Here is a 13,522-nt window from a genome sequence, read left to right as displayed (position 1 = left end):
AAGGAATTCTGCAAACCCAAAAACCACAAAGGAGAGATACCCAGTACCTGTATGGGACAAAACCAGAAGATGGCACACTACATACTGACCAACTTCATCTTCCCTAAACTCAGCTCAGCCTCGTCGGCCTCCAATTTCGAGCAGTGCTTTATATGGCACATGTTGACCTACAGCCCACTCAATATGCATGTGTTTTTGGTTGGTGCACTTCAACGTGGAGGTAAGAAACTTAGACTAGGTTCTCTAATCACCAAAATCCTTGAAGACCACAAAATAGAGACAATCACTGAGACTAAGAGTTTGGGAACAGAAATAACCGCGGCTTTGCTGTTTGGGTTAGTATTCAACCAGCCATTGAAGGGGGTTGAAGAAATTGTGGAATAGGAAGAAGCAGATGATGCTGAGCTAGAAGTTGAACCTAAGAAAGGGAAGGAAGTCCCTGCTGAGTCACCAAAGGCAAAGAAGAAGAGGAAAGAACTTGAAATGTGCACAAAGGATATTTCTGCCGTCCCAAAGAAGAAGCGGGCCATGGCTAAGGGCAAGAACGTTGATGCTGACCAACCTCAGGTTACACCTAGGTCAGCAGAGAAAAGAAAAGGGCAAGCTGAGCCCGAAGAAGAAAGTGATGACACCTCAGAACAACCTCTAAAGAAGAAGCATCGAAGTTCTGTCTTGAATATTGTTGAAGCTGATCCCATTGATTGGGTTATGCCACCCAAGTCACACTACGCTCAAGGTCTTGGAATTGACTTAGAGAAAACTCCAGTTGAGCAAACAGAAGAAGAGGAAGCACAGCGACAGGATGTCAATCAGCCTGATGTTGAGGAAGAAGTTCATACTGAGTCAGATGATGTTGAGCAACATCATGTGAAAGATACTGAACAAGAAGGAGATGATCAGCATGGGGAGAGGCTCCCACAACATGAAAGTCCAGATGACATCCAAGCTGACCCGTCTCCTCACAAAGCTAAGTCATTCAAAAGGCTCAAGAAGAAGGCCTTCAAGGGACCAGTTATTGATCTACTCATAGATTCTCCGCCTCTGGACCCAATCGCCGATATGTCTGATATTCAGTTGCAATACTTCTCCCACACCGTAGAGTCTCCTCCTAAAGAACCGGCCAACAATCAAGCCTCTGTTACTCATATTGAGGAACAAGCCAAGACTCTAGAGGATCCAAAATCAGCCGAGCAAGAACTCGAAGTCACAGCTACTCAAAAAGGAGACCAAACCATAAATCCACCTGCTCAATTTCCACCTCATGAAGAACACTCAGCTCCTGGTACTGAATTACCTCAAGGACCAACTGTTGATCACTCAACTCAAGCTGATAAGCAGCCAACTCCACCACCATCCAGCTCAACTTCCATACCTACTTCTGAGACAAATCCAGCTGGTCAATTTGCCTATCTTAGTGCAACTCAATCTGGCCATCGCATCGTAGAAACTGCTTAATCCCTTCTCCAGGAGTTCAACACTTCTGATGCTGCTGGGTCTGTTCATCCTGAGTCGTCTAACATCTCATCCATCGCTCAACTTCTTAATGAAATCAATGGGCTCAAGGATCTTATAAGTGTTATGACATCAGTTCAAACACAACAACCCAAGCAAGACCAAATTGCGAAGCTGACCGAGCTGCTACTTCTCATGGTCAATCACATGGATTCGCTTGAAGGAAAAATCAACACTCTCTCTGTGGTCAATCCAGGATATGTCACTTCAGCTGAGTTAGCCCAACACTTTACGAAGCTGACTGCAGAGCTGACCCATCTACGGTCTACGGGAAATCCTGAATCTGCCACATCTGCTGAGTTGCAAGAATGCTTTACCAAGCTGACTGCTGATCTTACTTGTACACGTGAGTTAGTTTCTTCTTCTTCTCAGTGTACAATTGACCAACTGAGTGAAGCATTAAGTCTACTCAACGTCAACAAAGTACAGATGGATGTTGACCCCATCACTCATGAAACCCTTCTGAGCTTCTCACAAGCCATCCTTCGCTCAGTACGCTACACAAATGCTCAACGAAAATTCTATGACTCAGCTCTACTCAAGATGTACCATCAATCCTTTGCTCAGCTCACTGCGTCCATCTCTTGGATCAGCAAATCTCATGAATGTCTAATCAGCATGCTGAGCAGCTCCTTACGGGTCCCTCGAACTGTTCAAGATGACTGTGTTCCAGTTATTGATGGCTTAAGTGAGAGTACAAGAAGGTTGAAGCGTTATTCAAACGCTCTGTCTGGTGCTGCTAGAAATGACACGTTCATTCCTCCTCCCTCCGATGATGGAAAAACGGGGGAGAACAGCCAAGATGGAACTCAACACGCCGGTGGTGCATCAGGAAGAAAAGACAAAGGAAAAGGCAAGTATGATGAAGCCAGTCTGAAGAAGAAGAAGTAGTCTAGTTTAAAATTTGTGCTTAAATATTTGTGTTAAATTTATGATAAGCATCACTTTATCCAACCTGTCTTAATACCATGCTTAGTAGATATACTGATCTGTCCAAATTGAACAAACAAATCATAATGAAACATACTCAGTATACATCTTCACACATAAGTAAACTGAAGTAATAAAATGCTTCCAAAAATGATCATTTCTGAAAAACTGACCTAGTAGATCTCAGAAGGTCTAGGATTGAACCTAGTCAGTACAAGTATCTTTAATTTCTCTTGGAAGATTTAGAGTTAAGTTAATAGATGCAACCCTTACGGGGGAGCAATTTCAGAAATATGAAAAATTAATCAATCATGAGGAATTTCAAAACTGAGTTCCATAATTATGCATTTTGCCAACATCAAAATGGGGGAGTTTGTTGAAACACCTTTCCACAAGATTTTGATTTGACAAAATCATCCATGATTAAGAGACAATTAAATTTAAGTGCTTTATTGTACTAATCCGTTTGTTCAATGTTGGTATAAATATAAATATAAATAGACATAAAAGTAAAATAGGACAAAGACAGCATGAAATGACAGAACAAGCTAAGTATAGAAGTCTCATGATCAAGCTGAATGGAATCGAACCCAGCAGCAACAGATTGAGGCTTAAAATCCAACAGAGCTAAGTGAGATAGAACTCAGCATGAGAAGCCGTCTTAACAACTGTCTTACGAAGGTGATCTAACTAAAACATAACTCAGCATGGAAGTTGCCAAAGACAATGAACAAAGCTGAGTGAATCCTCAGGATAGCATGAAAGAGTCGCTTGCAAGACGACAAAGATTGCTGACCTTCTGCGCCAATAATTGAAACCTTTGAATTACGTAAAAGACACATTCTGAGATGTATGGGTCAATGGATTATTGGTAAAGGACAACTGGCACAAAAAGACAAGTCTGCAAGATAATGACAAACCTGACATCTGAATAAATCAGAGGAAAAGGATTGGCCTGAGAATTTTGAAGCTGACCAGAAGCTGTCTCCTAAAAGAGCCGTTTTAACATTAACGGCTACATCATTTCAAAATGATCCAATTCCAGATTTTCCCCTATATAAAGACAATCAAAATCCCTGGATCATTGCCGATTGACAAAAACAAAAAGTACAAGAGAGAAAAGATACAAAAGCACTTAGATACAAAAAGAGATCTTACACCCATCTTCCATTCTTTGTGTAAATGCTAGAGTGATTACTTGTAATCTTCTAAAGTGTTCTTTATTTGAAAAGGAACAAGTGTTTATCAATTGTAACATTAAGAGCATTGTGCTGAGTGTTTGGTTGTAAACATTCAGTAGTAGAGAAATCTAGGTGCTGGGTTGTAGCACTTAGTAGGAGTTGAGTGGACGGATAGAGGAAGGTACTCTTGCATATTCAACTGCCTTGTAATCGGTTTGTGCTCTACCTTTAAAGAGCTTAGTATTGGATTCTAAAATCCCGGAGGACTCTGGGGACTGGACGTAGGCGGAGAGGCCGAACCAGGATAAGTGATACTGAGTAATCTCTAACCCTCTCTCAATATATATATTTGCATTGTTGTGTGAGAAGTTTACTCAGCATATAACATTATTTAAAGTTGACATTAAATTTTAATTTGAAACTTTTATATGCTAGTACTGATTATAATTTTTAATTTTAATAAAAAAAAGTAAACTCAATTTTATATCTGTATATAAATAAATAGAATAAGTTTCAAATTTAACTCCATAGTTATTAAAAAAAAGAGGATTTAACTTCACGTATAAAATAGTGTAATTTTAAATCTAATGTTTAGTAGAAAGTTCATTTCTAACCTCATTACATGTTCAAATGTGAGTATGAATTTACGGTCATGGTGATTTAAGCGGTTTTATCCGATAAAGGTAGAAGTGTGGTTCGTTTTCTGTTACAATAATGACGCGGCTAGAATGTAATCGAGTCGAACTGAGCTTTGACCTGCTTAGCCTCGGTTCGAGTGAAAATTAACGAGCTCAAAATTCTGTTCGTGAGCTATTCCCGAGCTTGTTAACAAGTATGTTCATGCGCTTTGCTTGGAAGCAGCTCATTAGTTCAGTTAATGAACTTCACTCGCGAATAACTCATTCATTAATTATGGGTAAATTCCAAAAAAAACCCCTGTGGTTTGATGTTGTTCCAAAAAAACCCTTTTGGTTTGTTATTACAAAAAAAACCCCTGTAGTTTACGCCGTTACCCGAAAAACGGAAAATGGCTTAACGGTGTTAAAAAGTGCTGACGTGGCAAGGGGTAAAGTTGGAAATCAATTTTTTTTTATTCTTTTTATTTTTTTTTCTTTTTTAGTAATAAAAAAAATCAATCCTTTCCATTTTTAATTTCAAACACCCTAGCCCACAAAGTCAACGCCTTCTCTTTCTTATTCCCCTTCTTGTTGTTCTCCTTCCCTTCAGCTTCCTTCTCTATCTCTATCTTTTTCTTTTTTATTCTTTCTCTTTCTGGCCATGGAATTGAACTGAAACTTATTTCTTTGCTAAAACCCCATATTAAAGATATAATCTTTTTGTTGTTTTGTTTTGAGGGGGGTTTATAAAAATTTCCCATGGGTAATGGGATTGGGAAATTAACAGTATGTTTCACCGGAGCAGGAGAGATTCGTCGGAGACATGACATATCGGTGTTAATATCAAACCCACTTGATGAAGGTCTCGGTCACTCATTTTGCTATGTCCGGCCAGACCCAACTCGGCTTTCATCTTCTAAAGTCCACTCAGAAGAAACCACAACTTTCCGGGCAATTTCCGGTGCCTCTGTAACTGCCAACACGTCGACTCCACTTTCCACAGCTTTCATAGATCCTTATGTGTATAATACAATTGATCGAGCTGCAGCTTTTGAGAGCTCCACTTCTTTCGCTTCAATTCCTCTTCAACCAATCCCAAGAAATCTAATCCGGCTCTGTAAATTCCAGAAAATTTCCAGATTTCTGGAAATTTTTCAAAAATCTGGAAAATCTCCAGATTTCTGAAGAAATCTGGATCTGGAAATTTCCGAAACTTAAAAGAAGAAAGAAAAAAAAAGCAGGAAGAAGAAGAGGGAAGAAGAAGAAGAATGGAGGAGGGGAGAAGAAGGAAGAAGAATGAGAAGAAGAAGGAGGAGGAGGAGGAGGAAGAAGAAGAAGGAAGAAGAAGAGGGAGAAGGAAGAAGGAGGAGAGAGAAGAGGGAAAAAAATAAAAAAATAAAAAAAAATCGATTTTTCCGTTTTATCCCTGTGCCACATCAGCATTTTAACGATGTTAAGCCATTTTCTGTTTTTCGGGTAACGGCGCAAACCACAGGGGTTTTTTTTGTAAAAACAAACCACAAGGGTTTTTTTGGAACAACATCAAACCACAGAGGTTTTTTTTGTAATTTACCCTTAATTATATTGATTTGAAATTTCTTTAATACAAAACTATATAGTTTTGAAATCTATAAACTAAAGTTTTCATAACGCTACGTTATTTTACTTCCCCCTTTATGGAAATGTTAAAATTAAAAAAATCGAACCAAGTTTGTTAACCAGCATGTTATGAACATTATAATCAAGCTTGCTTATGAGCTTGTTCATGAACCTATAATCGAGCATGCTCGTGAGCTTTCGAGCCAAGCTTCGTTGTGTTCATGCTCAAATCACTTACAAATCGAGTCGAACATGATCAAACTTTTATCGATAAACACATTGAACCACTCATGAGCAGCTCGACTCATACAACCCTAGATGCGGTTTAGGTCGAGTTGCCGCTTTGGAAAGTGCTCCAAAATTATCTAGGAAGCAACCTCCTCCTCCTAAAATCCTATTGAATGCTCTAAAGCCTCAGAATTCAATTGTTGATCCTTAATTTAGGATTTTAAATTTAAAAATTAACCTTTTAAACTTGACTATACCTCAGTGCGATTAAATATTAATTAGGTCATATAATGAAGTACATAGACATGAGGGGTGTCAATAAGCCTTGATAGTTCGTAAACTATTCGAGCTTGGCTCGATGAAAACTCGATCAAAGCTCGGTTCGATATGGCTCGAGCACTAACGAGCTGAGCCTGAGCTTCCTCAGGTTTGACTTGAAAGCACACGAATAGACTCGATTATTTTTAATTATATATATATATATATATTTCATATTTTATATATAATATATATTTAGTTGTTTTAAATTTTTCTTTCATTAGTTATTATTAGTTGTCATCACAATTCACAACTCATATAAGATTTAACACATCAAAAAATGACACAAAAAAAGCTTAGGTTTTTTAATCTTTAACTAGAAAATTAGGTTTTGATAAGTAACAAATACATTATAGACTTTAATACATATTTCATTGTTTGAAATTTTTCTCCGAGTTTGTGTTTTCCGACCATAAATACCATCTAGTATTCTTGAATTTCGGCAATGACACATGATTGTTTTTCTTTATAAATACTTTAAACTCATATAAAATTATAATATTTTTTTTTTGTTTTAGACTCTACTTATTCTATGCATGTATGATAAATTTGGTTAAAGCTGGTTATAAGCTCGATAAAATCTCGGCTCAGTCAAAAGTCGGTCAAAGTGCAGCTCGGTCAAAACTCGACAAAACTCAGTGTGAGAGGCTCGTTTACATCCTAACTTAGTCTACGGACAAGTTTAATCCTATATTTATATATGTATGTATAAAATAATTTGAATTTTACTTTTTTTTATACTTAATTGATAATCTTAATTAATAATATAGAAAGATTCTAAAATAAAATAATTAAAAAAAGCAATTATAGAAAAATGTCTAAATTTTAGATGATAATTATTTATTGAGAATTTCTAGAAAATATAAGAAATTATTCATTGAAAATTTATGAAAACACTAAAATTTTATATTTAAAGAAGAAAAAAAAAGTGAAAAGATAAAAAAAAAAACTCAAACAATATGTTTAGTGAAATACACTAAAAACTTAATCTATATAATCCACAAGTAAAATATATTTTTTTTATAAAAAAAAATACTAGTAAAAAAAAAGAAATAATTAATGAAGAAAGAGAATTTACATAGCTTTGGAAATAGTAAAGAGTAGTAAATAAGACTTGTACTCGTTTTTATTTTTTTAGGATAACAACAATAGTTAAATGGATAAATTAATCTTTTTCTTTATATTCTAACCATTCTAACCAAACTTTTCTATTCAAGTATCTTTATTGTATTTCATATGGTGAACTTATTAAATGATTAATTTAAACCCTCGATGATAAGTAATTAGCAGTTAAAAGTTTACTTTTTTTTTACAGTTACAAATAAATATATGTAAATTTTGTCTGAAAGAGTAAAAAAATATTTAAATTATTAAAAAACTAAATTTTGAATCCAGATAATAGATATGCAATTATTATTTTTGAAAAATAATTGGTAAATTATAATTTGTCAAAACCGAGTTTTATGTTTAAATTAAACTGATTTTTCTAGTCACCAAAATTTAATATATACAATTTAAATTTATCAAATACTTAACATATAAAAAATCTGTTAGAAAAATATAAGAAAGATTAAGGATTTAATAACAAAAAATTCGCTGGTTGGAAAGCACCATATTTCTGAACCGTTCAACCCGAGAGATCTCATGGCGGAAGGATTGATTTCTGTTTCAATGGTAAATCCATTAAAGTTCTTGGTAGAAACATTGGGTACATAGCTCTTCAAAAACGAGCAATGGAACTATGGAAACCTAAAGGGGATGTTGAAATTATGGATGTGGGTTATGGATTTCACCTTGTACAATTTAAAGAACGACAGAGAACGTGTTATCAGAGATGGTCCTTGGATAATCCAGGGACATTATAAATCTGTGTGAACTTGGTCCCCTGATTTCCAGGCAGCAACAACCACTATTCCTTCAACAATGGTCTGGGTCAGGTTTCCAGACCAGCCAGTCCAAATGTATGATCCTGATTTCCTTTCAGCAATTGCTAATTCCTTTGGTAAGTAATGAGGGCATCTTGTGCTAGTGCGTGGGGCGAGAGATAGAACCCGTGGAGTGTGAGTCCGGAGCCAAAGAGGGAGGAAGAAAACCACACGGAGGGGTGATCACTAACGCCTTCCACGCAGAGCGTGTTATAAGACAAGCGGAGCGTGAGTTTAATGCCAAGAGGGAAAGAAGAGAATCATGCGTATAGGTGGCCACTAATCTAGTCCACGCAGAGCGTGTTATAAGACAAGTGAAGCGTAGAGGGATGGTTCGAGAAGGGGATGAAGATGCAGCTGATGGGGAAAAATTTCAAAGGCCCACTCACGCGAAGCATCCTTCAAGGCACACGGAGCGCGAGATAGTTAAAGCAGTCTTCAACGCGAAGCAAAGAAGATGGGGAAGAATAGGGTTAAACTTTATCCATTTGACTGCCTTGCCCTTGCCTCTTTCTATTTCCTTAATTCATTCCTTAATTTACTCCTTAATTGCCTCTTTCTATTTCCTTAATTCATTCCTTAATTTACTCCTTAATTGCCTCTTTCTATTTCCTTAATTCATTCCTTAATTTACTCCTTAATTGCCTCTTTCTATTTTCTTAGTTTAAATCCTTAACTTACTCCTTAATATACTCTTTCTAAATTCCTAAGTTGCCCCTACTCTTATCCTTGTTTGTAACCCTAGTTAGGGGCTTATTTAGTCTTTATCTTTACCCTTTATTAATTAAGTAGTTACCCTTTTGTGTAATTGTTTAGGTTTGTTTTAGGGTTTTGAGATGATATAAATACATCTCTTTCTTTGTAATGAAACAATTTTTTATCAATCAATTTTATTATCTTCTTCATTGAAGCTTGTTAGGGTTTTCAACCTCAACAATGGGGGATCTATGATTTCCTACGGATTTTGGGCCATAAAACTGGGATTCGCTCCTTCAAGTTCAGCTTGAGAAGAAACATCTTTGTTAGTTTACGATTAAAACTAACATGTTCCGAAATAATCTGCATCATTTGGTATTAGAGCCGACCGTTTTCCTAAACGGAGACTTCTTTCGACTATGGTTCAACCAAGCTTTTCACAATTATTAATGGAGTATGCCTCCAAGAGCCTTGAAGAATGGCAAGTCGAAGTAAGAGAGATAGATCTAGAGCTTGCCAAGATGATGACAAAGACAAGAGAGAACTTGGAGCAAGAGGAGATGGAAAGACTCCAAAGGGGAACCTGAAATAGCCGGAGGTGGCAACGTCGAGCCCAATGAAAAAAAGATGAAGAAACCTCTATTTTTCCTTCTAAAGATCCCTCACCAATCTTTTCTCCTTTTCACATTAAAAAGGTAAATCCCAAACTCCCAATTTCTCATGTTGAAATTGTGGATAGTCCCATTGTTAGGGAGAAATTGGATGTTTGTGATGTTGAAGTGGATTTAGATTCTTCTTGTGAATTTGTTGATCATAAAATTAGGGAGGAGGATTTAAATTCATTCATAGATTGGAAGGAAGGGATGCTTGTATGTAAAAACATGGGAAATGTTGACTTGGTGAGTGGTAATATTGAGGAAACCCTATATAAGTGATAAAATTCCCTTTGAGCATAACTTCATTGGTATGCTTGAAGGAGGTGAGGGCATTCATCTTAAGGAAGAGGAGAGTGGGTTTGGGCTTGTTAGTCTATTGAGGAAGAATGAGGAAATCCCGTTATGTATAAATATCGATGGCTATGGTGATGAGAGTGATGTTGGTGGTTCAACTATAATGGGATGTAACATGTCATTTGAGTCAGGCAACCATTCGAATAGCTCAACCGACTTGAACTATGGGGAGAAGTGTAAGAAAACGAGAGGTCGTGGGAAAAGATGGATTATGGACGAAGAGGGAAGCGATATTGTGTATTACCATGAAGAAGATGAGTTAGAAGAAGAGATGCATGAAGAGGAGAACCGATCCGGGAATGAGCTAGAAAGAAATGAGGAACGTGATTATTATGAAGGAAAATTCGAGGATGAGGTTGAAGAGAGAGAACGTTTCCGAAGATGAAATGTGTGAGGATGGTGAACTTTGTCAAAGTGCAAATGAGTTTGACTATGATGGGGGTGATAGAGTTTATGATGATGAGTTGGAGGATGTTGAACGGAACCAAGATGAAGAAGAGTCGATAAGTGTTGAGTGGAGCCAAGACGAAGACACTTATGGAGGTGGTGGTGATGGAAATGAGCACAATGTGTATTTGATGACGAGGGTGCTAATGTCTAGTGAAGAGGAGCATAGCCAACGTCATCGATTATTTAGGACTCGATGCTTAGTTCTTGGGAGGAAGTGTGAGATGGTAATTGATGGAGGAAGCCAAGTGAATATCATTAGTTGGTCCATCTTGAGTAAGTTTAGTTTGGTTCCCAAGCCACATCTTAGGCCTTAGCGCCTTGGTTGGGTCAACGGGGTGGAGAAAATTCAAGTTACTCATTGGTGTAAGGTTCCTTTTACCATTGGAGCTTATAAGGATGAAGCTATATGTGATGTTATGGAGATGGATGCTTGTCACGTGCTACTAAGTAGTCCATGGAAATTGTGATGCCTCACATGCGAGAAGAAGCAACACCTACACCATACACAAGGGCGGAGTCCAATACATCCTTACACCTTTGAAGAGTTCACCTAGTGCTAAGAGGAAGACCATTTTGGAAGATTGTCCAACTTGGGAGTTGAATGTGAATGAGTGCATTGGTGGAACGGGTGAGATATTGAATCGCGTTGACTTGGGTTCTATGGACGAGTTAGCTAGCCACTGTCCTAATGAACTCAAATCCAAGTAGGAGAGTAAGGTTGAGAATGGAAAAAGCAAAGTTGAAAGTGAGGAAGTTAAGCCGATGTCCAAAGATGACAAACACATGCCTTTCAATGAGCCACCTAGAGGGCTTTCTAAAGGTCTTCCACCCTTGAGGAAGTTATCACATGACATAGCATGGGATCCGAGAGATAGTGCACCTAGTCCTACACATGGAGAGTTGAGCTCTAAGAAGGAGGAGGAAGGTTACTCTATGATGCCTATTGATAGCACCGAGACGCCTAGCACATGCCACATGCAAAGGAATCAAGTCGTTCACTTGGTAAAATTTGAACTTATTCTTTTGTGCTTTGTGGAAGTATATATGCTGAAATCTTGGTTATGTGTGCTGAGGGAGAACCTTTCTTATGATGAGCCTATGAGGGGTGATTTTATTGTGAAGAATGTGAGCTTCATTGAGTATTTATTGAATGAGAACAGTTTCCCGGGGTATATAGAGAAGATGGAAGGGAGTCAAGACTTATGGAATATTGGCCAAGTTAGTAAAGGGGCAAGCACTTTTTCATGTTTTGTTGCTTCTCTCAAAGCATCCCAGGCTAGAGATGGTGCCTGTTATACATAACAAATCTGACTCCAAGGTCATTGGTTTTATAACGCAGGTACCTACTTGTTATTAACCTACATGTTTGATTCAGATAACTCATTACTTGATCTTTTAACAGAATGATGTTACCCAGTTATTACTTCGATCCAGCGGATTAGAGTGGTTTGATGGCATTGCAAATAAGGCTTTGTCTGAGTTCTGGTAAAATAAAAACAAACACATTCACAATCAGAAAAATTTGTTAAGTCTTGCTTACCCATTTATGTATTTGTGGGTAGTTTTGAAGGTCAAGAACACATGAATATTTGTGTGTATGGAGACCAAAGCTTGGCAGAAGGACTAGGTGTGTTGTGGGAAAGCCGTATAGGTGCAGTTGCTATTGTAAATCGAGGAAATGAGAAGATAATGGGTTGCATCACGAGTAACCATGTTCTCCTTATTTTTCAGGATAACAAGCTATTCAATATGAGAAAGTATATGTTTCTACACTATTAAGTAATTAATTGTTTTTCCGCATCGACCACACCATGAAATTTCAAACCAAACCATATTGCAGAAATCTAAGCATGAAGGAATTCATTGATATGGAAGCTCCAAAAAAAGACTCACATGGTCTAATAACTCCGCAAGTGTACTCTCTAGTGACAGCCACAACAAGTGACACTCTCAAGCATGCAATGAATCAATTGGTTAAGAGTAAAGCCAACGTATGCTTTTTAATTGACGATTTAAAGAAGGTAATGGGCATGGTGACACTAAGAGATATCATCGTCCAGTTTGCTCCACCTTGCATAGATTCAGGTTTCCACGGAGGTGGGTTCTTTGATTCTGCTTTAGAACAGACAGGATGCCAACTAAAAAATGAAACCATCATTTGTGATCATTAATATCAAAGATTCGAAAAAACTAATTCAACAATCTGGGAAATGGAACATCAGTCAACCAAACATCAATCAACACTTTTGTATCTAAAATCTACCGTAATTGCAATTTTGAATATATTTTATTAAATCGTTTAAGATATATTGTTTAAAATATTTATACTTTTGATCTTGATTATGTGAAGAATAATTATTTATTATCGTGGTATTTTGGAATTTTGGTCGAGAAAATGGATTTGATGATCTTATACGAATTGTTTTTGGATTGAGAAAGTTATTGCGGTTGTTATTATTTTGGATGATTTTCATGAGTTGTGATAGTTTGAAAGATAAATAAAATGTTTTGTCCATCTAGGATTGCCCGGGGTAGGGTTAGTAGCTGTAAGACCATACCTAAGGGCGGTATGGCCAGAGTGCACGGCTGGTAGTCCTAACGTTAGGCAAGGCGAGATATGAATGAGATATCTCGATTATTGATATGATTGATGTCATGATAAGCTACACGGGTGGAATTCGAGGATGGACACACAAGTATTACGTTTTGATAATGTTTGATGATTTGAATTATAATGTTTTACGTTTGTTTGATTACGAGTTGGTTTGTAAGCGATTTATTTGATTATGAGTTGGTTTGTTAAAGCGGTTTATTCGATTTGATTTGTTTTGATAAAACGTTGTTCGATTTGATTCGTTTTGATAAAACGTTGTTCGATTTGATTCGTTTTGATAAAACGTTATTCGATTTGATTCGTTTTGATAAAGTGATTTATATATATTAAATTATATAGTAATAAAGTGAAATATGCAATTAAGTTATTAGCGAATTAATCAACGTGTCAATAAGTTAAGAGAACTACCTAATTAAGAGAACTACCTAAAATAGGTAGAACT

General features: G+C 36.9%; 1 protein-coding gene across 1 annotated transcript; it reads left to right on the top strand.

Annotated features, from left to right (window-relative positions):
* Positions 1 to 10,402: 10,402 nt before the first annotated feature.
* LOC136208140 (SNF1-related protein kinase regulatory subunit gamma-1-like) lies at positions 10,403 to 12,637 on the top strand. The gene is made up of 7 exons (XM_065998956.1): positions 10,403 to 10,690; positions 11,175 to 11,391; positions 11,506 to 11,591; positions 11,644 to 11,805; positions 11,869 to 11,951; positions 12,029 to 12,223; positions 12,307 to 12,637. Exons 1-7 carry the CDS (start codon positions 10,403 to 10,405, stop codon positions 12,635 to 12,637), a joined length of 1,362 nt encoding a protein of 453 aa, XP_065855028.1.
* The last annotated feature ends 885 nt before the right edge of the window (positions 12,638 to 13,522 follow it).

The sequence above is a fragment of the Euphorbia lathyris genome, chromosome 10 (assembly GCF_963576675.1).
Source record: "Euphorbia lathyris chromosome 10, ddEupLath1.1, whole genome shotgun sequence".
Taxonomy (NCBI): domain Eukaryota; kingdom Viridiplantae; phylum Streptophyta; class Magnoliopsida; order Malpighiales; family Euphorbiaceae; genus Euphorbia; species Euphorbia lathyris.
The sequence above is the reverse complement of the archived record's forward strand: the minus strand, read 5'-3'. Positions and strand labels throughout refer to the sequence as shown.